The following is a 22,185-nucleotide window of genomic DNA, read 5'->3' on the forward strand; positions in this document are numbered from 1 at the left end:
AATAAATGCGATATTCCAATAGCCTTGTCGCTACTTATCTTCTATTCTCTTTATAGGTTTCAATGTAGGGTGCTTCTAAAAGGCGACGTTGTCATATCATATCATAGAGAAAACCATACTTAGCATTCAAAACAATATCAATAACTATCGTTCTATTGTATTATTACCAAATCTATTGAAGATTATTGAACGACTAGTGAAAAATCTTTCTTTTCAAACATTAAATCTTAATAGCTCAACAATTTGGTTTCCTACCTAATGACGCTACGTTTTCTGTTCTCAATGAAATATATACCACTTAACAATAAATTTTATACGGCTTCAGTGATTTCGTTAACGCCTTCGATTGTGTTGATCATAAAATTCTGATTAACACAACTAGAATATTATGGCATCCGAGGTGTAGTCGTGGCCTTCGATTCTATAGGGACTGTTTTTTTATTTGCCTTAAAAATGATTGAATGATTTAAACGTTTTTAAGATGACCGAAATGTTAGAGATCGCCCTTCCACGACAGAAATGGATGAAAATTTTTACGTGCGAAAAGTCTGTGCAAAACTGATACCTAAAATCCTAGCATTTTAACAACAAGAAACTTAACCTAACTTAACTTAACCTAACCTAACCTAACTAAACAAAAATATTTGTATTGACGTTTTGAATGCAATGGAGAAAGACTGAAACGTATTACGAATCAAATCCACATTGAAAGCTACAAGTTTTATGTCTCTTGAAGCTGTAAAAGAAATACCGGTACGCGTCCAGAAGAAAGTACTTCCTGTTCTATTCCGAAGACAACGGGAGATTCGTATGGAACGCGGTAGGGATAAGGGAAGGGTTTATATTGAAGGTGATAATAAATAAATATCAAAATAAAATGTTTTGCATCGAAAGTTTGCTTATTTAGCCACTTTCTTCTCGATCTATTATTTTTCTTATACGTCTGTCTGATACCGTTTTTCTTATTATTAGCCCTTACTTATTTGAGTTGTCGCTTCGTTTTTGTATTTGTCGTTCTTTCATATATTTACTAGCTTTATCATATTATTTCTGGCTTTAGTTTTCTACTGTATTCAGATGATGTGGTATTGATACATCTGATTATAGTAGAAAATTCGTTTCAGATTTATGTAGCCGATTTTATCCATAAAACTAATATGCTTTCTCTTCCTCCTTCTCCCTCTTCTAATTCCATTCCTGATATATGTGTTCTAGCATTTGATTCCATAATTACTTTCATCTGTTTCTCTTCTATCTATTATGTCAAAAGCTACATTGATATCAATGAATTTTATAAACATTTCTTCTTCTTCTAATTTCCTTTCAATTAGTTTTCGCGCTATAAATACATTATCATTTCTTTGTCCTGCTGGTCTGAATTCTTATTTATATTCCCCACATTTTCTTAACCTATTTTTAACTATTCTATTATATAACTTGCAGCCTGTTTTTACTAGGCATACAGCTTTATAATTATCCAATTCCATCTGGCTCTTCTTTTTTTGTATACGCATATTTCCCAAATCTTTTTGTTCCAGCAATTAGATCATTTCTGAGGCTATTCCATCTCCTCCACTGGCTTGTACATTATTTTCTTCATGTGTCGTTTGTTCGACTTCCTTCCTTCTTATAAAAAGATGTTTTTGATCTTCTTCATTAACTTTTTTATCATGTTACAAAGTGTTAACTTTATCTCTGTAATATTTAACCTGCTTTTTTATTAACTTATACTCTTTTTTATTACTTTTCTTTTATTATTAGAATCTTTTTGCGATTTTGTTTAGATCTCTTTTTTCTATCTTTCACTACCGAAAAAGAAGAAGAAAAGCTAGCACGGGTAGATAAGAGAAGATCGATTGTTTACTCTACGTCCGCCATTTTGACGTAGACGTATCTGTTTCTTAGATTGTCTAATTGATTTTTGATAGCGCCATCTAGATCCAATCCCAACAATCATTATAAGAAATATTTCCATATTTTTGAGAGTACAAATGCCCCGTGATACTATTTGATATTTATGATCAGAATTATTTTATAATGAATTGGATGAAGCTTCACCATTAAATTAATATGAAACAGTTCCAGATAAAAGAGATTTGGCAACGTCGATAACGGTGTACTTATAAGAGATATGCTGATTTATCACAATCTGAATTAGCGTTAGATGAATTACTAGCATAATTATTAAGCTCTCTGCAAATATCAAATATGAGAATTCTAATTAGAAGGAATCGAGAAACTAGTGAAAATTCAACAAATTTCACAAAAATTGATGGGGTGTTGTCTCCATGAAGTCGCAATTCGTCCACGTGAAATGTATATATCAAATAATAAAATAAGTCTGATACAGAAGTGATCTGATATAAAAGTCTTTTGTGAATTAAATAATTAAAATAATTTCTTTTATAATTATCTACTACTTTTCTGTTGACTTTGCGTCTTCTCGACATCCACATGTGTTCATTAGTTGAATATTGGAAATTGATCGATTAAGATCGAAACCCATTGGCAGCACTCCAGTCCACGCGAAAATCGATTGTTTGCCCTACGTCCGCCATTTTGAGATAGATTAAAGTTTTTAGTGAAAAAAAACCAATTCTGAAAATAAATAATATAGAAGTCTGATATAGAAGTGGTCTGATGTAGAAGATGTCTGATATAGAAATCTTTTTTTAACTAAATAACTAAAATAATTGCTTTTATAATTATCTACAACTTTTCTGTTGACTTTGCGTCTTCTCGACGTCCACGTGTTCATTAGGTGACTATTGAAATTATTGGAAATTGATCGAGTTAAGGTCAAAACCCACTAGCAGAACGCCACGCCACGAGAAAATATATTGGTTACCCTACGTTCGCCATTATAGAAGACCTTTCGTCTCTAAAGACGATAACTTGGTTATCGAAATGCGCGTCAGACAGTGTAATTGTGAGTGGTGGTGTTGTAAACAGTGTTTTTAGTAGAATAAGTCTTTTTCTTAACTAAATAATTGCTCTTATAATTACCTTCTACTTTTCTGTTGACTTTGCGTCTTCTCGACGTCCACATGTCTTCATTAGCTGATTATTGGAATTTTCGGAAACTGATGGAGTTTTGAGAATCGAAACCCACTAGCAATACGCCACGCCACGTCGGTTTATGTGACACTTTTTCTATGAGAAACACTTGTTGGAATTAGAGTCAATCTTTAATATAAACCCAATGCGATAAAACTTTTCCATTGATTGGCATACAAAGGGGCCATATTGAATGGAAAAACAATACGCACACACGCTTTAATCGGATTTTAGTTCCTACCTTGGTAGACCAGTAGGTGAATGCTAATTTGTCTATGGTTTTTTAAATCCTAAAAATTATTTTTTCTTCTTCAAATTCTCATTCATGAGCAGTGTCATTAATAAGATGCTGTTGAGGGCGGTTTTATATGTTCAGCATAAAAATGACTTTTTAGTATTTAACTTTAGTGCAAAGGTAAATAGGTAAATAATTGATAATTGGTCAATAACAATCATCAAAATATTGGTAAATAAAACAAAGTTAGATATTTTTTAGTTTTTAATAATCTTACAACACAAATCAAGCAAACTCCAGAAACCTTACACATCGTCTTAACTAGTAACCATACTTCGAAAAGTATTAATGCATATGAAAAGTCATAGACATTAATTGTTATTATTATATACATTTTCGAGTTGTTTCCAGTAAATATTAGAGCTATTATACATTAATTTAGTAATTTTTTCTTCTTTTACGTTACAAATACAACGTTAGTTTCATTCGGTTTGATATAAGATTGCTGCAAAATCAACAATCGCGAATTATCAGCATCAGCAATAATCTTCGGTGATTTTAAGGCTTAAGGCTGATAATATCAACATCGGTAACAATTGATGCTAATATTTAATATTTAATACTTCCATTCTTATTTTTAATACTTTTATTATTTATTAATATCAGCATCTTCTGATATTAATCTGTTTCGAACCAATTATTGATATCAGCATCTCCTGATATTAATCTAAGAAAAATCAGCATCCGTGGACTATCAACAAAGATAGTAATTTAGTATCATTAATATCAGCATATGATATTTATCTGCTTCAAATCAATCATTAATATCAGCATTGATATTTACCTGCTTTAAATCGATCATTAAAATCAGAATTTCCTGATATTGAGCTAGATTATCAGCATTGGCAACACTCGATTCTTATTTTTTATGCTTTTATCAATGTATTAATATCGGCATATTCTGATAATAATCTGTTTGGAATCAATTATTGATATCAGCAGCTCCTGATATTGATCTGCTTCAGATCAATCATTAATATCAGCATCTCATGATATTAATCTGTTTCGAATCAATTCTTAATATCAGCATCTCCTGATATTAATCCGAAAAAATCTGCAACAGCTGATACATTAAAAGAATTGGCAACAATCCTGTAGATATATTTTGACGAATTATCAATTCGATGGGGTTGCGTTCCATATAATATGTTGATTTAATAGAAGAAAATAATAAATTTAAGAATACGGAGAAACAATTTTTTGTATAATTAGAGAATAATAAAAAATCACGCGGCATTTTGTCATTATTGACATTTCTAAATGTTGACATATGTTACTGTAGTGTCAACTGAACAAAATTGAAATTACTATAACAATATTAGCGAATATTCTCTGATTGGTTGTTTGATAGTTCAGGAATGATACTAGATATTTTCATTGGTTGAAAAATAATTAAATAATGAAACAAAAACTTACTGAGTAAGTAAATATTGACATTATTGACGGAAAGCAAATAGTTGTATGATATAAACGTGGTTTAAGAGTCCCATTGCGTGTAATAATTCGAAATATTTATGGATCGCAACCGATCAACAAATATAATTATTAAAAAATTAAATTTTTATAAAATATAAACATAAATTAAAGCTTCATAAAAAAGGAACTGAAATATTTTAATCCGGAAACAGAATATTTAGCAAAACTATTTTAAAGTCAATGCGTTATGAATTGTTCAACAAATTTACCATTAACCTGCATATATGTAGTGTATACAGATTGTCCCTTGTTATCGTATTCAAGTAATATCTCGCTCAAACGACAGAATGATAAAAAATTGTATTAAATCGCCTTCTTCACGAGGTGAAGATTAATTACATTTCATAGTCCCATAGTAGCTACACCTCACTTTTATATTTTCAAATCCCACCTGTATACTGTCATTGAAAATTACGTGTCCTTATGGGGATATGTGGTATGAGCTAAAATAATGTGTTCAATTTATATAAGGGATATAAGGTTGGGGATAGTTTGGACATAGGGAGATTCTGGATACAGTCCAATTTGGTGGATGAGGGAAATTCTAGAATTCGAGTTATCTGGAAATCCGTTTTGTATAAATAGGCGATGGTTTATCAAGGAGAAAGTCAGTAAATAATCTGATGTCTTAGTATATAGTTTAGTGTATACATAAATTGAGAAAGCAAACAAGAGGTGTACAGGTCAATAAACACGTTATAATTTTTTTTTTTCATTGTTGATACATAACGTAGAAATGTAGCAAAAAATCTAAAAATTTGAGCTATATAAGGATTTATTTTGTTCTAGAAACTGAAAAAAGAAAATGCGTTATTTAATAACATAGAGGTAGAAGTTAAAGTATCAAGTTAAAGATCTTCTAATCGATCAAAACTCTCTAAATATATAAAAATTGTACTATAAAATAAAATGTTGCGTTCTAATTGATAATACTACAAGTTTTGAATATATTAACATCTCTTACATAATTTAAATGTTTATATACATTGTTACCGAAAGTGGTTTTACTACTTAAACAGGCTATTTACAAATATTTAAAAAAAATTTTTAAAATCTAATTCGCAATGAAAACGGAAAATATGTTCATCGCAAACAACGTGTATCTAACAGACAAATAACAAAAATTTCTTCAGTTGATGTCACGTAGTAAAAAACTCTGAAGAAGATGAAGATGATGTTAAAACAATCGACATCTCGCATACCTAACGGTTGAAGCAAAACAAGTCACTGATCTGACAAATATAGGTCACCACAAATCACATCTTCTAAACATAAATTGTTAAATATCGAAAGAAGATTAAAAATTTCTTCGATTGATGTGTTACGTAGCAGAAAACTCTGAAGAAGTTGAAGATGATAGTGTTTAAACAAGAAGAAACAACATACATACCTACTATATTTTCTGGAATACCACTCCCTTTTACACTAAAATCTAGAGGAAATGTGTGAACCAGGATTTGTTTTTGGTTCTTTTCTTAATAAATTTTGAATTAAAACCACAAAAAAAACGATAAAATGATAGTTAGAAGATATTTTAATGAGTACAAGAGAAGAAGAACCGAATTTAAGAACACCTACAACATTTTCTAGAATAACACCCCCTTTTCAATAAAATCTAGTAGAAATGTATGAGCCAGAATTTGGTTTTCTATCTTTTCGTAATAATACTTGAGTAAAAACCCCAAAAACAGATAAATTAATGATTAGAAGAAATTTTCATGTAACCGAGTGAGTACAGGAGAAGAAGAACCGAATATAAGAACACCTACAATATTTCATTTCTTTTTACCAGAATCTTGTGGAAATATGGAAGCGAGGCTTTGTTTTGAGTTACAGCTCCATAATCTGAGCAATTTAAAAAAAAATACACAGAAGTCGAAAATATTGTTTAAAGTAGAAACAACCCAAGGCGATGTAATTTTTTGATCTGTGTGGATTCGATATTGAGAAATTTATCTTATATAAATATAGACCTTAATAATGACGCGTCTACAATAAATGAATGATGGAATTAATAAGTTTTGTGAATCTATTTTTTTTAATAATTAATTGATTTATGAACAATGAAAATTTTTAAATCATCATCATATTCCGTTTTCATTGTTAATATTAATATAATCCATAATTGATACTACCTTATTTTTTTTATTCTTGAACCTACTACTCTACTAACATTTATAAAAATAATTCAGTCAAGTTAATGTAAAATGGACGTTACTAAATACACCAATTGAACATTGTTGGATAAAAAAATGTTATTACTATTAAAATAATATCAAAATCCACCAAAGAAACGCTCGAAAGCTAGTACGGTCCTGTTCTTGTCACTTGTCCAAATTCACTCGACAACGTAAACATAGAATAGGACCGTACTGGCCCTCGGACGCAATATTTTTTTTTTCAAGCACTCAAAATAGGGTACATATAATAATACATCATAATACGATATATAAGATTATAAAGTTGAAAGGATTAAGGGTGGATTTCGATATTTCAGCTTAACGATATGTTAAAATATGTGTTAGATGGATTTAATTCGAAATTTAATACCAAAAATAATATATTTAAACGTCCACCAGTGGACGTTTCAAATTGGTTACTATAATTTAGTGGATTAGAATCAATTTTTTGGCAACAAAAAAAAATTATTCCAAAAATCGTACTTCGCATAAAAATATCGAATTTCAAATTAATTCCAAACCGAAACTATATTAAATCGACAAGATATATTAAAAAGATTATACCGAGTGATTAAAATTTCACTAGCATATTTTCGGAGCTGATCGATCGTTCGTTGATTTGGCACGTTTCAAAGTTGCCCCTTTTTTAATTTGATCCATCAACGATTCATGACAAACTTTCGGATCAGGCTGAAACATTAAAATAAATCTTCTGATCTTATCACAAAAATTACTCAAATGTATATTAGTTCTTGAAGGACACAACGAAAGGTGTAAGAATAAGTGGCAAAAATTCTTATTAATAAAGCCACTGCTCCCGATGGAATACCACCAATTGTAACATGCAAACTCTTTTCCCTATCCCTTGTAGATTTGAAACTTGTTCGGGATCAACCCATACCAAAAAACAGTTTCCAACAACTACTGCTTCGACTGCTTTAGTCCCAAGGTCATGGAGATATAGATAGAAGCATAGATCAATCGAGGATCTCCTGGTCTATGACCCAACGTATGGACCGAAGCTTTGAGGTCCAGTTAGTGTTCCCTTTGTCACCTGATCTCTTTCTCCAGATTTCCACCATCAATACCGATCTTGAAAACATTTTGAAGTAGTATGGAAGCAATCTCATTGAATTTAATGCAAAAAGGATCAGGATATGGTCCTGTTGAGGACCCTTGTTGAGTGTTGAGGTTGAGAGCATAGCAACGTGGCGTAATTATCTAAGGCAGCTATCTGATGATGATCGCCTCAATACACAAACGAGCAATTCGACTTATAGGCGATCCAGTGTTAACCAAAAAAGTTTAGAACATAAAAGAGAGGTCGTTGTTTTACCGATACTGCCACTTCAGATGCTTTTCCGAGCTTTACAACATAATCCCACCTAGAGTAGTGTCTCCAAGACCTACTCGAGAAGTGCACGTGGCTCATGAGCATCGAGTTCACGTGCAGATGTCTAGAACGTCAATTTATCGGAGCTCCTTTCTTGGGAGAAGTGCGAGCTTGTAGAATCAGTTATCAAGACACGTTTTTCATGAACACTACAACATGCAAAAGGTCCATATTCACATGGCTCGAGTGTAATAAGGTTTACCCTCTTGTGCTTGCTTTTTAAATAAAAAAATAGTGAGGATAGTAATAGTTTTAATAAGGGTGACGTAAATCTTCAAACAATTAGTAAAAACACACATCAAGAGTCACCAAAGTATTCATTTAAACCGTAAACTACTATCTCAAGGTATTTATAGGTTAAGATAGTATTTTATCCTTAAATGAAAATACAGGACTCGATTGGAATGAGGAAATAATTGTTATTTTACAACTCAATGCTCACCTTTCACGATTTAAATTTAAAATTTTTCGTTGTGGTCGAATGTCTGTAATAATTCATAATAAGTCAGGACAATTTTTCCTAGCCAATATAAACATAAATTCAAATATATAGGGTGTGCAGGCATTAGTATGGAAAAGTTTTTAAATATACAGGGTGATTGGAGCTCTGGATTACAAAACAACTACTGGAATAAATTGTTCCATAAACATTATTATTAATATTTACAGTTGATCAAAGTTATTATAGATCAAATTTTCAAAATTTTGGGATTTCCAACATTATTATGGACAAATTTTAAATATATAGGGTGGTTCAAACATTATTAAGGAACACATTTCAAAAATAAAATGACTGAGGCTTATTTACTTAGCAGCTTTTAAATATATAGGGTGTTTTAAGAATTACTTTTTCAACCAGCAGTTGTTTAACCATATTTCTAAATATACAGGATGATTCAAGTAATATTAGCGATTTAATTTTGAATGAATGAGATGATTCTAGCATTGTTAGACAACAAATTACAAATATACAGTATATAGGGTGATTATAAAATTAATATGGAACAAATTTTCAATAAATTGTTGTTTAATCACAATTTTAAATATATAGGATGATTCAAGAAGTATACATTTCAATATACAGGGTGGTTAGAAGAATACAAAGCAATTTTTCAAAAATATAGTGTGATTCAAATATTATGGAACAAATTTCAAAACTGGTGTTTTCAAAACTCAGATATATAGTATGATTCCAGCACTATTATTGTTTATTGTTAATTATCCATGAATATATAGGGTGATTTAAACAGTGATACGCATCACATTTTGAATATACAAGGTGATTCAAGCAATTTTGTAAAAACTATACAATTCAAACATCATCTTTCAAATATATAAGGTGATTCAAGCATTATACAAAAAATAAAATATAAGTTGATAAAAAATCATAAATTTCAATATAGAGGGTGATTAGAAGAAAAATACACTATTATTGTTTATTTTTATGGAACCGTGAATCTGAATATATAGGGTGATTTAACTTTCGCAAGTATGGAGTGATTCATTCATAATTGTGTATTTTTGAATATATAGTGACTCCAGCATAAACTGATATAATTTTGTATATAAAAGTACCACTTTCAAGTATCAATTCGCAGGTTTACTGTTGAAAAAACATTTTTCTCACCTGCGCTCTACTATTAATCATTTGACGGATCTTATTGGCCTTCAATTGAGTCGGTTGAGCGCTTAGAGTATGCGTCTGTGAAAGTTTGGCGTTCAAAGAATCCAAAAAACTTTGACCCGGACCAGATTTGTGATGATGAGCGTGTTTATTAATAGGAGAATTAGTCGGTGTGGTACTATCTTCGGATAATCTTCTCGATGATTTTGGACTGAGATGTGGCGTCAATTTGGCGCTAAGCGACGCTATGAAATTAGAACTGACGCCACCGGGACCTGAAAAATAAATTTTCGAAATGCGAAGATAAAATTGATGAAACGTTATTTACCATCGGATTTTCTATCGGCGCTTTGCGATCGTAAATTTTGTATTCGTCTCATCGTAGTCGGACTACCGGTTATTTGTAACGGTTGAGCGTAAACCACGCCGCCAGATTGCGATAAATACGATACTTTGGATTGATTTTGAAAAGTACTCAGTAGAGGAGTCGCGAATTGAGTCTGCGACGTAGTTTGGAAGATATTTTGGGACGAGGTCGACATGCGTCTAACTGAATTCGGACTGGCCGGTGTATGATTCAATTCCGTCAAAGCCTTTACAGTTTCCGCGACGTTTATACCTGAATTAGATAAAAGTTAAAACGACATAATTCCACAAATAATTGACGTATTTACCGGTAGTCGGTTGTTGTTGTTGTTGTTGCTGTTTAGGCGGCGGTTGAATAGAAGGTTCCAACAAAAAAGCCGGCGGCGGTGGCAAGTTTTCCAAACTACCTATAGTGGACGTATTTGTTATAGACGACGTTCTCCTTATCGGCGGTGGAGGTTTTTGATTTTGTATAGATCCTCTTCTCAAAAGTGTATTACGTAACGTTCCTGTATTACTCATATTTTCTACGTGATGCATTTCCTCGAAATTGAAAGTAGTTTGACTTCCGTATCCGCTAGATGATTCTAAGGAACTTTCGCTTGTACTACTTTCTTTTTCGCATTCGCCAGCCTGAAACGAATGAAAAAATAAAATGAATTATCGTCTGACCTGTTAGTTAACATCATAGATTTAACCTTTCTAGAAATTTCGAGATACAATGTAAACGATTAGCCTGGAAGGTAGTAGAAAGATCTAGAACGTCTAAACAAGGCTTAGAACGTTGGAATAAGGTCTAGTTCGCTACTATGAGGTCTAGAACGTTGGAATAAGGTCTAGAATATTGGAATAAGGTTTGCAATGTTCTAATAAGATCTGGAACGTTCCAATATGATCTGGAACGTTTTAATAAGGTCTAGAACGTTCTAATAAGGCCTGGAACGTTGGAATAAGGTCTGTATTGATGAAATAACGTCTGGAACGTTAGTCTGGAAGGTATCAGAGATCTGGAACATTGGAATAAGGTCTAGAACTTTCCAATAAGGTCTGGAATGTTGGAATAAGGCCTGGAACGTTGGATTTAAGTCTATAATGTTGGAATTAGGTCTGAAAAGGTGAAATAAGGTCCGAAAAATTGGAATAAAATGTGAAACGTTGGAATTTTGAGGTTAGATTTGACGAAAACAAGATATATAATTGAGCATTTTCGCGGTAACAGATAGAGAGTTGATTTTTTTTTACCTTTTCTGGTGGACTAGTGAACTCCGTAGGAGGAGGTGGCGGAAAGCCCTTATCCTGATTTTTGGCAGCAGCCGCCATAATTGCGAGTTCGTGCATATTTGCGTACGTCGGTTGGGTATTAATTTTAGATAAATGAGACGGTAACGGAGACGGTTTTTTGATTACCGATAATTCTGCACCCGGAGGCAATACTCTTACACCCTGCGTAATTGTTTTGGCCGGAATCGAAGGACCGCTTGGACGTTCCAATGAAGAACAACGCTAAAAACATCAATAAACATTTAGAATAATATTGGAAATTATTTGAGATTACTTACCAAAGGTAGAGGCGGTTTAGATAGAGACGATTTAACCGCAGTTCCCGGACTTTTGGGCGGTACGATATTCGAAGTTGTATCTGTGGGTCCAGTTAATGTAACCGGACTAGCTGGTTGAGATAAAGTCTGATCTGGAGCTTGGAATGTATATACGGTTAAAGGAGATCGCTGATGTCCTTTTTCGTAAGCTGTAATAAAATAATGTACGTTTTGAAACTCAGCTTGCAACTAATTTTATTATTTTTTTATTTATAAAATTCAAAATAAAATAGAAGGCATTCAAGTTCGTTCGACCCATTTATAAGAATGGGAGATAAGTGGGACTGGACAGGAGAAATTAAGAATAAGATAGCAGGAAATAAAACAAAAGACACAGGATAGGAAAATCGAAAATGGAGCCCACGTAATGACTTAACTCTTGCATGGTTTACACCTGAAAAGGTAGAAAGGTTTCAGGATTAAATAAGTATTTAGAAATGGTGGAAATTAATAACACAAATATATTGATGCCACTAGTGTTTTTTTACCTGATGATATAGTGTGTGGTCTATCGTTGATGATTGCGGAAGCTGCTCTTTCAAATTGTATAGTTTCTTGTAAATTTGGCCACGTGGCTGTCGTTGTTGGAGCCGCAGTTACAGGAAAAGGAGTACAAGGAGTACTTGAACTGCTGCTGTTGTTGCTGTGTTCTGACATGTTGGATATCTAAAAAAATAAATTTTGTCAAACCCCTATAATAATTAGATCAACTAATATGGCAGACAATATGACTTCGAAAAGGTCAAAGATTATTTAGTAGTAAGAATATACAAATTTTCTGAATGGAATCAACTATGAACAAGTGGTTAAATAGGTTCCGGAAATGCCTATAAGAAGTGAAAGGAAACTGTCGCCCAGAACGCTCGTCGATATCAAGTTTTGATGAAAAAAAAATTTTTTTATATAAATCGTTTCAATACCTAAACTTACCTGGGTAGCACTAAAAGCTGAAGGTGGTCTTAGAAAAAGTGTATCTTGTGACATAAATCCAGAATCTTGACTAGATACGGATCTAACACGCATTGTACCACTACGACCTACTGGCTGTTTGATAATAAAAAGAAAATAAAAAAAAAATTAAAATAAAAACAAATAAAATCAACTACACTAAATAAATAGAAACAAAAAAAAACGTCCAATCGTAAATTTGTTATATAGATTTACCTGTGAAAGGGACCTTTGCCATGGATGACTGGGAGAATGGTGACTTTTGGAGCTGCTCGATGAAGAGCTATTGATGGAACTTATGGAACACATGGAGGATTTTCTCGAGCCTAAGCTGGACGGCGAAGAAGGCGGTGTTTGAAACGACCAACCGCTCTCCGAACTTTTTAAATCCGCTATAATTTGTTCGGACGCTGGCGGTAGAGATTTTGGATCGTAGGTGTGTTTTTCTAATTGTTGGACGGCTTCTTGTAAATGACCCATTTCCGTAAGCATCGCTATTTCTTCTTCCTATTTAATAAAAAATAAATAAATAGTAAAAAAATATGTTTAAATTCGTTTCAACGAGATTTTACCACAACTGGTTTAAGCAGTCCGACGAACGAACAAAATCTAGTTCTTTCTTCGATCAAAGCAGCTCTAACGGCATGCTTTTCCGTTTCCTCCAACAATTGACGTCTTTCGGTAACATCTTGAAGTCCGCATTCGAATCTTTTCTGCACATCACCGCCCACGCCTTTTTTCAATTTTTTTTGTAACCTCAACGTATCTGTCGATCTTTTCTTAAGTTCGGATTTCGCTCTTTTGAAATCTAAATAGAGAAATTTTGATTTAGGAGATTCAATGTTTTGAAACGAAGGTTGCAAACCATTTAATCTTGCAATAGTAAAACTTTTGAGCGCACACGTATTATTAGTATTAAATCGGTTGGTGCAGCAGTAATTTTACTTTGTATTCAGACAACGCAGGATACAGCGAGAATATTGGATCCATCAGTACCTTAGTCAAAATTTGAGCTCGCAGCAGCAGACAGATACAACGTTTATCGAATGTCGATAAAAAGCAATTTTTCCACAAATTTGAGATTTAGTTCTTGACGATCATTATTTCATATACGTTGTCAAACCGTTGTAAGATCAACTGGTTTCAAACCTTTGTTTCAAAACAGTTGCCCCGTGGGCGGTTGGTCTAAAAGAGCGGTTTGGCGGTAAACTGTTTCTTCAGAGTTTACTGTGATTATATTGTTAATTTTCCCCATGTTTATGACGTCATCTGTCAAAATTTTACTCAAATAGATTAGTTATAATACTGACATAAAGAAAATTGTTTTCGTTGTTATGTAAATACGGAGAAAAAAAAGAGTTTCCATTGTTATATATTTTTGACGTATTACATCACTCAATAAGTCGTGTGACTAACACACAGATGGCGCTACTATTGTCAAATCTATATGACGTTTATGAAGTACCAACTTTCAAATGACTATGTATCAAATTTCATGACATTTCGATTAGCCAGGAAAAAGTGACAGCTATTTAAGTGAAGCTAGTTTTGTTATTTTTAAAACAATTTCGTGTGTTAATTTATCATTGCTTCTTGATTAAAAAAAAATACTGTAGAAGTTCAACAATGGCTTCAAAAGTGTTATCCGGACTATGTTCCATCGAAAAGAACAATTTGGTGCAGTGGTACAGACATAGATGATGGTGAATGTTCTGGTCATCCAATTGAGGTTGTTACTCCAGAAAACATAAAAAACTCCACGAATTGGCTAAATCTAATCGTAAATTGATATTGCGTGAGATAGCTGAGGCCATAAAGATATCAGAAGTCTACAATTCTGCATGAACATTTGACCATTAGAGAGCTTTCTTCGAAATTTATTCACGGTCAATCAAAAATAACGCGTTGATGATTCAGAGCAGTGTTTGGTCATGTTTACACGTAATAAAACACATTTTTTGCGTCGATATGTGACAATGGATGAAACAAGGATCCATCACTTCACTCCGAAATCAAAACGATCATCATTTGAGCGGACTGCAGCCGGTAAACCATGTCCGAAGCGTCCAAAGACCCAACAATCAGCTGAGAAGGTTATGGCTTCAGTATTTTGGGATGTTCTTCATAGACTATCTCCAAAATGCAAAAATCAAGCAACGATGACCTCATACGTCGAAGAAAAAATCACTGTTTCACCAAGACAATGTACATGGTGTTCAACTACTACTGTGCGAACTCAAATAGAGATGGCGACCGTTGGTTTGAATTGCTTAACATGCAAGAATCTGCCTCGGAGGTTGTGTATTTTCTACATCTACATCAATGATCAACGGAAGAGATAAAAAACCTTAACGACGAGGAGGCAGTATTTTCGACTTATTGACTCGGTGAAATCTAGAAGCTCTAAAACTGGAGGGAGACGAAAATATCACATTGAGCATTGCGACCAGGAAGAGCCTCTGCAGACTATAAAACCAAAGGAAGAAGCTCAATTTTGATAAAGACCAAAGTATGTCGAAACCACAAATTTGAGCTCATAGAAAAGAGACTTAGAATTAAGTTAATTCACAAAAAACAGAGGTTTAAAAATTAAAAGGTTAGAAAGAAAACAAAGTTTTGGTATTTCTCTTATATTATATGGTAACATTTATATTTTTTCATAGCTGTTACCCAAAAATCCATTTTTCTAAATAGATTATAGTGGAATTTTTTCATATAATCCCATATTAGTACAAAATATCACAAAATAATTATTAGTCCTGATATAGCAAAAAAGCAAATATTTTTTTGTCGTCAAACCGCCATCTCGTGTCTGTAAAATTCATAAAATATGTTTAAGAAAAATATATTTTACCTCTCGTATGGTCTTTGTCCAAATTCACGACTATTTTCTTCCATTCTTCTAATTTTTCTTGTAATGGAACAATCAAACATTCCATAATGACACTACAAATCATATATATATTTCATATAAAATAAATTGTTGTTTATAATTCGAAATATAGTACAAAAGAAACAACAACAAAATTTTTATTACCTCGTAAACTTTTTAAGTCTATTTTCGACTGCTTTGTGTCGTAAGCATATTCGAGTTAGAGCTGTTCCTATTTCTCTAGTTGCTCCTATAACAAATATAATGAGAAATTTCTTATATCAACAAAGTCGATATAAAAATTCACATGAAACCAAAGACGTTACTTTGGACGAGAAAGTGGGCGAAACATATAAAAGGACTAACGTCAAAATTATCTTGTACGACTATGTACGATTCTACAGAGTGTTCGTGGTGTGTTTGACGAAACAAATAATTCTACACTACTATTTGAAAGCTAGGGAAGGCTCATGCTAATGGTTAACAATCCGTAACTTTTACAGGGACAACCTGTACAATATAAAGGTAACAAAAATGGATTTCTCAACAAAAATAGTTCAAGAGTTATGCAGATTTTTAAATCGTTGTACATTCCAAGGAAATTGTTTGCCATAACAAAACATTCTGAAGAAAATTATCATAAATTGTAATTATTTATTCAATATATTTAAAGGAGGTATAAAAACATTTCTCATTGCATACTACATGCTGTTGAAAATCGTGTTACTTTCATAAAGAAAAATTTAAATGTTAAAAATTTACTTGGTTAGTACAACTACAAAAAAAACTATAATAAACACACTTTCGGAATCTACGGAAGACATTTCCGTGAATTGTATGTGACATTTTGCGTAAGTTAGTTGTGGGATCAACATCTACTGCATATAATGCATTTTGCTCTAAAGTTGGTGTTCGTATAGTTCGATTTTGACCTTCTCCATTTCATTTTATAAAAAATAATGGAAACTGGTTTACTCAATTTAAGTAGAAAACCTGTTTTTTCCAAGCTGTGATAAATCCTAACAAAAGTTGTACAATTATGTATAATTCTGCACGGAAAGCATTCAGTATACAACCTTCTGGCTTCTGATGAGTTACCAGAAGCCAAACCATACATCAAATGCATTTTTCCCATTCGTTCTAAGATAAAACATATGGATTAGAAGACTTTTCATTAAACTTTCACATTTGGAAATGGGTAAAATATCATACTGCATATTCTACAAACGATCTTCAAGCATTCAACTTTCTTATTTTCCCTGTTTTATGGTCATTGGGATACTGATTTTTTCCCATTCCGGCTTCCACTCCAAGATACCAGAAAACTAAAAATTGGTGTGCTCAAGACATTCTGGAAATATTTCTTTTCACTTACTAGATGATATCGTAAGAACTAGAGAACAAGAAAAGATCACAAGGTTATAAATTGAGTGAGTTCGGTTAATCAGACATTAATTTAATGTTTTTCTCCTTCAGTTGTTTGATGTGTTTTATGGGAGCCGACATGCGGATTCCACCTAAATGTTCATGCCAAATGGATTGTATTGCAGTCTGCTATATCCTAAAACAAGCCTCTAACTGTCTGTGAGTTACATTCCGATCATCTTTAACCATTTTGGCGAACAGTATCGACGTTTCACGTAATGACAATCGATTTTGGTTTACCTTCTCGACATTCATCACATACGGACGCAGGAACATGGAGGAAATAAACAATGTTTACAAATGCAGTGATGTGACCAGTATCACGTGATAAACGGCAAAGTACAGCATTAACATTGAAAAAATAGATGCTGCACTTATTTTAAATGTAAAACTTATTATCTCCCCTCAATATTAGAGAAACAAAAAATTTTTTGTAGAAAAAGGAGGTTTAATCATAGATTTGAGGTCTATATTGGCGATTTAGAATAAATTAGATTAGCTAGGGCGTGAAGTTCGTTCATCTGTAGCCTTTGTTTATGAATACTCGCCTCGTACTCACAGAGATGCTCTGATGTTTCCTTTAGTTCCTAGCAGAATCGATAAGAACTAAGGTTATACTTCACACTCGGTGTCCATGTTTGATTGTAAAAACTTAAAAGTTAACCCTCGTAATAAATAAGTTGACAGCAATTATTATGGACACTTTTTCACTATTTGGAAGACTTGCAATCTCTTCTTGGACCTCTACAGATTAACATCAAAGAGTAGATTGCTAGACAGCAATACTGAATATAATTCATGATCAATGAATACGAAATTTTATGTTTTTTTAGATTGATTTTTAAAACAAAACAGTTGCGTCTAATTAACGGACAAGCTGATATCCGACAGCCATTATATTCTAACGCGGAAACATCACGTGATAAATTTTTTAACAGCATCACACGAAAAGAAATAAACACGCTTACAGATTAAATTCATATGGAATATAAACCCTTTTAACTAAAAATAGACAAAATATATCGCCTTGAAAATAGGGTGCAATGGCCTTTTTGCCGACTATCAACGTTGCAGAAGCGTTTGTTATATTGTGAGAAAAAATGTGGGTCAATCGATGAGGTTTGTGCATCCAGCGGTATCGCAATAAACAATTATACGGTTTTAATACCAAACTAAGCACGCGTCTTTTGTATATTTCATCAATTTCAATCTGAACAACTCAATTATATATACTACCGGTTAAAAGTTTTCGCTCACCCTATAATTTACGTGATACACAACCAATAAAAATGATACGATCGATTTTGATATACGAGGATGGTTCCGGAAGTACCTGGCTCAACAAAGAAAACACGTAATCTCGTTTTAGATCCATACACTTTTCTTAGCGATGTTTTTATAATAAGAATCGACATCACCTCTTCATTGTTTAAAAATCTTTGACCACTGAGCCATTTTTTCAAGTTTGGGATTAGAAAATAATCAGAGGGAGCTAAATCTTGCGAATGAGGTAGCAATTAAAACTTTTATTCATTCATTTTCCTAGTGATATAACGTGTTTGTGAGCTGGTGCATTGCCTTGATAAAACAACACTTTCTTCACTCAAACGTCGACCACTGCGATGCTCATCATCATTCAGCTTTTATATTGGTTAGGCTAATGCCTTTTAAATAAAAGTATTATATCACATAACGATGTTTACAAATTCACTGAAAACCTTCACTATTGATGGCTGCCAAATAAATACTAAACAACTTTCGTCAAACTATATGGATTGTATACTTTCTAATCTCTAGGTCAGGCCAGGTACTTCTGGGACTGTCCTCGTAGATCTCAGTCACGACTTTGTAGAATTTTTCCTGGCAAATTGATCTCAGGAGAGATGACCCAAGTTGGCCTCTACGCAGCTCTGATTTAATATCTATGTACTTTTTCTTATGGGGTTATGTCAAATAGTTTACAAACTAACAAAGCGACTTCCCTGACATGATTAAAAGAAAATATTGGTCACGAAATGACGGCCATCACGGTGAATACTCGATTAAATGAATTGACTATAACCATTTCAACTTTTCACTATTAAGGGTCCAGTTCACTTGACACAAAAATTAATTTCGTGAAAGAACAAAATTTGATTGTATGTGCGTTTGTAATAAATTTAAAAAAATATTCCATACATTTCAAAAATTACTTCATTAATAGAAAGTTGAGTTATCGATGAGTAAGGATTGTTTTTTACATCCTCGCGTATGTTCGTAAATTATTTTTTTGTCCCTACGAGGCCAAATCTACATAAAAATATAATTTACTAAAAGATAGACAGACAGATGTTACAAATTTTTAACCTTACAAACATTTATTTACAATTATCTTTTTTTGTCTATGAAACTAACAAATATGGACGAATAACAACTAAGGATATACGAGAGGAGAATAATCAGGATATAGTAAATTCAATTACAGTAAAATGAATACAACGGACACGTTAAAAAATGGAAAAACGACAAGTTACAAGGAACATTACAGAATAGAGACCGAACGAGAAAAGATTGACCAAAAAATAGATGTGGAAGATCAGATTGTGCAAGATATACAATGAAATGGAATAGGAATGAAATGTGGACTGACCATCCACAAAAATACAGGGTTGAAAGAGCTCAATTGGAGCCGGTACAATTCTCAATAGAATGTATAACTTTGTATATACACAGTGTTGTAGGTTTTCTGGTTTCCCTGTAACCTGGTGAACCGGTCCACCATCCAAATGATTGACAAAAAAAACCCAAATAGAGAAGAGTCTTCTGGCCAATGGTCGTTCGATTTTCCTCCTTTCCAGCGAGCACAACCCTACGCAACCTTCAGAACCCCAGCCTTGCAAAGGATTAACTCATATATCAGGGCTAACTCCAACAAACCTATCTCTTATAAAAAAACTTCCCTTATCCATCATCAAAAAACGAATCTCTCTCTTTTAACGGATTTTATGACTTATTTTATTCAACATTTCCATAGATTTTTTATGAGAAAAAATAAGACTATAAAAAAGCAGATAAAAGAAAAACAAAGAAACAAGTTTATGACAAAAAATTCCTTTCTACATGTATACAATAGCTATTACAATGAAATTAACTTACCTCTAGTATTAGTAGCAGAATCAGCAATTCTTTGAAATGATTCTAAATATGCTGTGACTGCCAAAATAGTTGCCCTATATAAAAAATAAAAGTAGTAACTAAAATCTTGTTGTTTCATTCTATCCCTGTATATATTTTTTTAATTTAAATAAATAAAAAAAATTAAATTTCCAAGTGCACAATTTTAATACTTACTTAAGTGAAGAATGTAGCTTGGAAGCTTTTGTAACAAAATCTTCCCATAAGGGCATTCCATTCTGCAAGAAACATTAAAAAAATACTTAAGCAAATTATGAGATATAGTTGAATATGAAAGGGTTGTCCTAATTTATAAAAACAACATTTAATTAAAATTGTTTGACATAGATATTCGAAAGAGGACTCATTTCAAAATAATTGCTTATAATAACCTAGATTAATAATAATTGACAGTCTAATAAAAAACTTACGACATTATGTAAATAACCAAATATTGAAATATCATAAATTCAATATTACTTTCTGAATAATTTTAGTATATTTAATAAACGCCAAAAATTCTACATGCACATTGATAGTAATATCTTTAAATTATTTATTCCGGATCGTTTCTGGTTCAATAATTCTAAACTAGATGCAATTTACAGTCGTGTTAAATGAAAATTTGATTGGAGAAACCATAATTATTTTTAACCAGTTTATTATGCTAGTTTTATAATTTACCTTCATATCCTGGATAATTTGTTGAAAGAGTCCGCCCAATGCTCCAGTTTCACGTTCCATTGCACTATCCATTACAAGAAAACTAAAGCGATTACAATAATTTTATCATCTGCCCGATTCCAGTTTACGAAGTAAAGGGAATGTCTGTTTACAGTTAGTACGAGTACACAATCTACCCTTCGCAAACACACGATCACATGTACACTTAATATTTCACTTTATAAAGATGCACTTATTATAAATAATTTTATATCATTCTTATTTGGAATTGGAATACATGCGAATATAACAAATTGTAGTTTTTCAACACTGCTCTTATAACATCCTTGACATTTCTTCATCTATCCCATTCTTCTTTTATATACCTCGATTCTGACATTCTAAATTTTCTTAAATCTCCGTCCATACTGGTATGATGTAATACTACTTACGCCCCCACTGTACGAGTCTGAGAAACAGTAAAATAGAAATCCGTACTATTAATAGGTTAGATATTTGCAGAAGATGGCGACGCTATCTATCCTATTTAACCCATGTATTGATTTTGTAAATTTATAAGACATCTTATATTTGTGGAGATGACTTTATTTTTATTTAGAGATAAAGGTACATATTATACGTCGATGAGTCGAAACCATTTGAGAACCAATAAATTAATATTATTAAATTTGGTTTTTATAGTGTTTTCAATTTTGATCGACCATTTTGCTGCAGTTGTATAAAGTCATTCAGGTCTTATGGCTCCCTGCTTGAATGTGTTATCTCCTGTGTCGGTCTTTGATAGAAGGTAACTCCAAGATATTTAATATTCGACCTAGTTCGAATATTTCATTCTGAAGATTTTTAGAATGTAATTGTTCCTCCTCGTAAATGGAACTGGAGTGTTTTTTGAAGGGTTAATGCTCAGACTTTTATTGACACACCTTTTTTGAGCGATTGATAGGGCAAATGCATTTGATTCACTATGATATAATCATACTTTCCTCGCATGGTTATCACCAGGACATCGACGTATCCGCAGACCTCAATCCTTATTCGTTAAAGTTATAAATTTACTCAAATAGACCACAAAAGGGACATTCACTCTATATACAGGTATATATAGTAGAATCAT

At 32.5% G+C, this 22,185-nt stretch overlaps 1 protein-coding gene across 2 annotated transcripts; it reads right to left on the bottom strand.

Annotated features, from left to right (window-relative positions):
* Positions 1-5,585: 5,585 nt before the first annotated feature.
* On the bottom strand, positions 5,586-21,496 carry LOC130901640 (protein MTSS 2). Of its 2 annotated transcripts, XM_057813151.1 has the most exons (15): positions 21,072-21,496; positions 20,565-20,626; positions 20,370-20,443; positions 15,975-16,059; positions 15,792-15,883; positions 13,510-13,745; positions 13,154-13,444; positions 12,920-13,033; positions 12,478-12,655; positions 11,951-12,138; positions 11,634-11,894; positions 10,700-11,024; positions 10,354-10,644; positions 10,029-10,300; positions 5,586-7,698 (listed from the first exon to the last, which is right to left on the bottom strand). In XM_057813151.1, exons 1-15 carry the CDS (start codon positions 21,141-21,143, stop codon positions 7,591-7,593), a joined length of 2,649 nt encoding a protein of 882 aa, XP_057669134.1. In that variant the 5' UTR covers positions 21,144-21,496; the 3' UTR covers positions 5,586-7,590. The 2 variants fall into 2 exon arrangements, with proteins under 2 accessions (XP_057669134.1, XP_057669135.1); XM_057813152.1 differs by lacking the exon at positions 12,920-13,033.
* Positions 21,497-22,185: the final 689 nt, after the last annotated feature.

The sequence above is a fragment of the Diorhabda carinulata genome, chromosome X (assembly GCF_026250575.1).
Source record: "Diorhabda carinulata isolate Delta chromosome X, icDioCari1.1, whole genome shotgun sequence".
Lineage (NCBI taxonomy): Eukaryota > Metazoa > Arthropoda > Insecta > Coleoptera > Chrysomelidae > Diorhabda > Diorhabda carinulata.

What these genes read in the sequence shown, in the direction of transcription:
- LOC130901640 (XM_057813151.1), bottom strand. Translation starts at nt 21,143, where the DNA reads ATGGATAGTGCAATGGAACGTGAAACTGGAGCATTGGGCGGACTCTTT. An exon ending in TTCTGCTACTAATACTAGAG is followed by an intron (nt 16,060 to 20,369) that starts GTAAGTTAATTT and finishes TATTTGTTATAG; the next exon opens with GAGCAACTAGAGAAATAGGA. An exon ending in ACAACAACAACCGACTACCG is followed by an intron (nt 10,645 to 10,699) that starts GTAAATACGTCA and finishes TATCTAATTCAG; the next exon opens with GTATAAACGTCGCGGAAACT.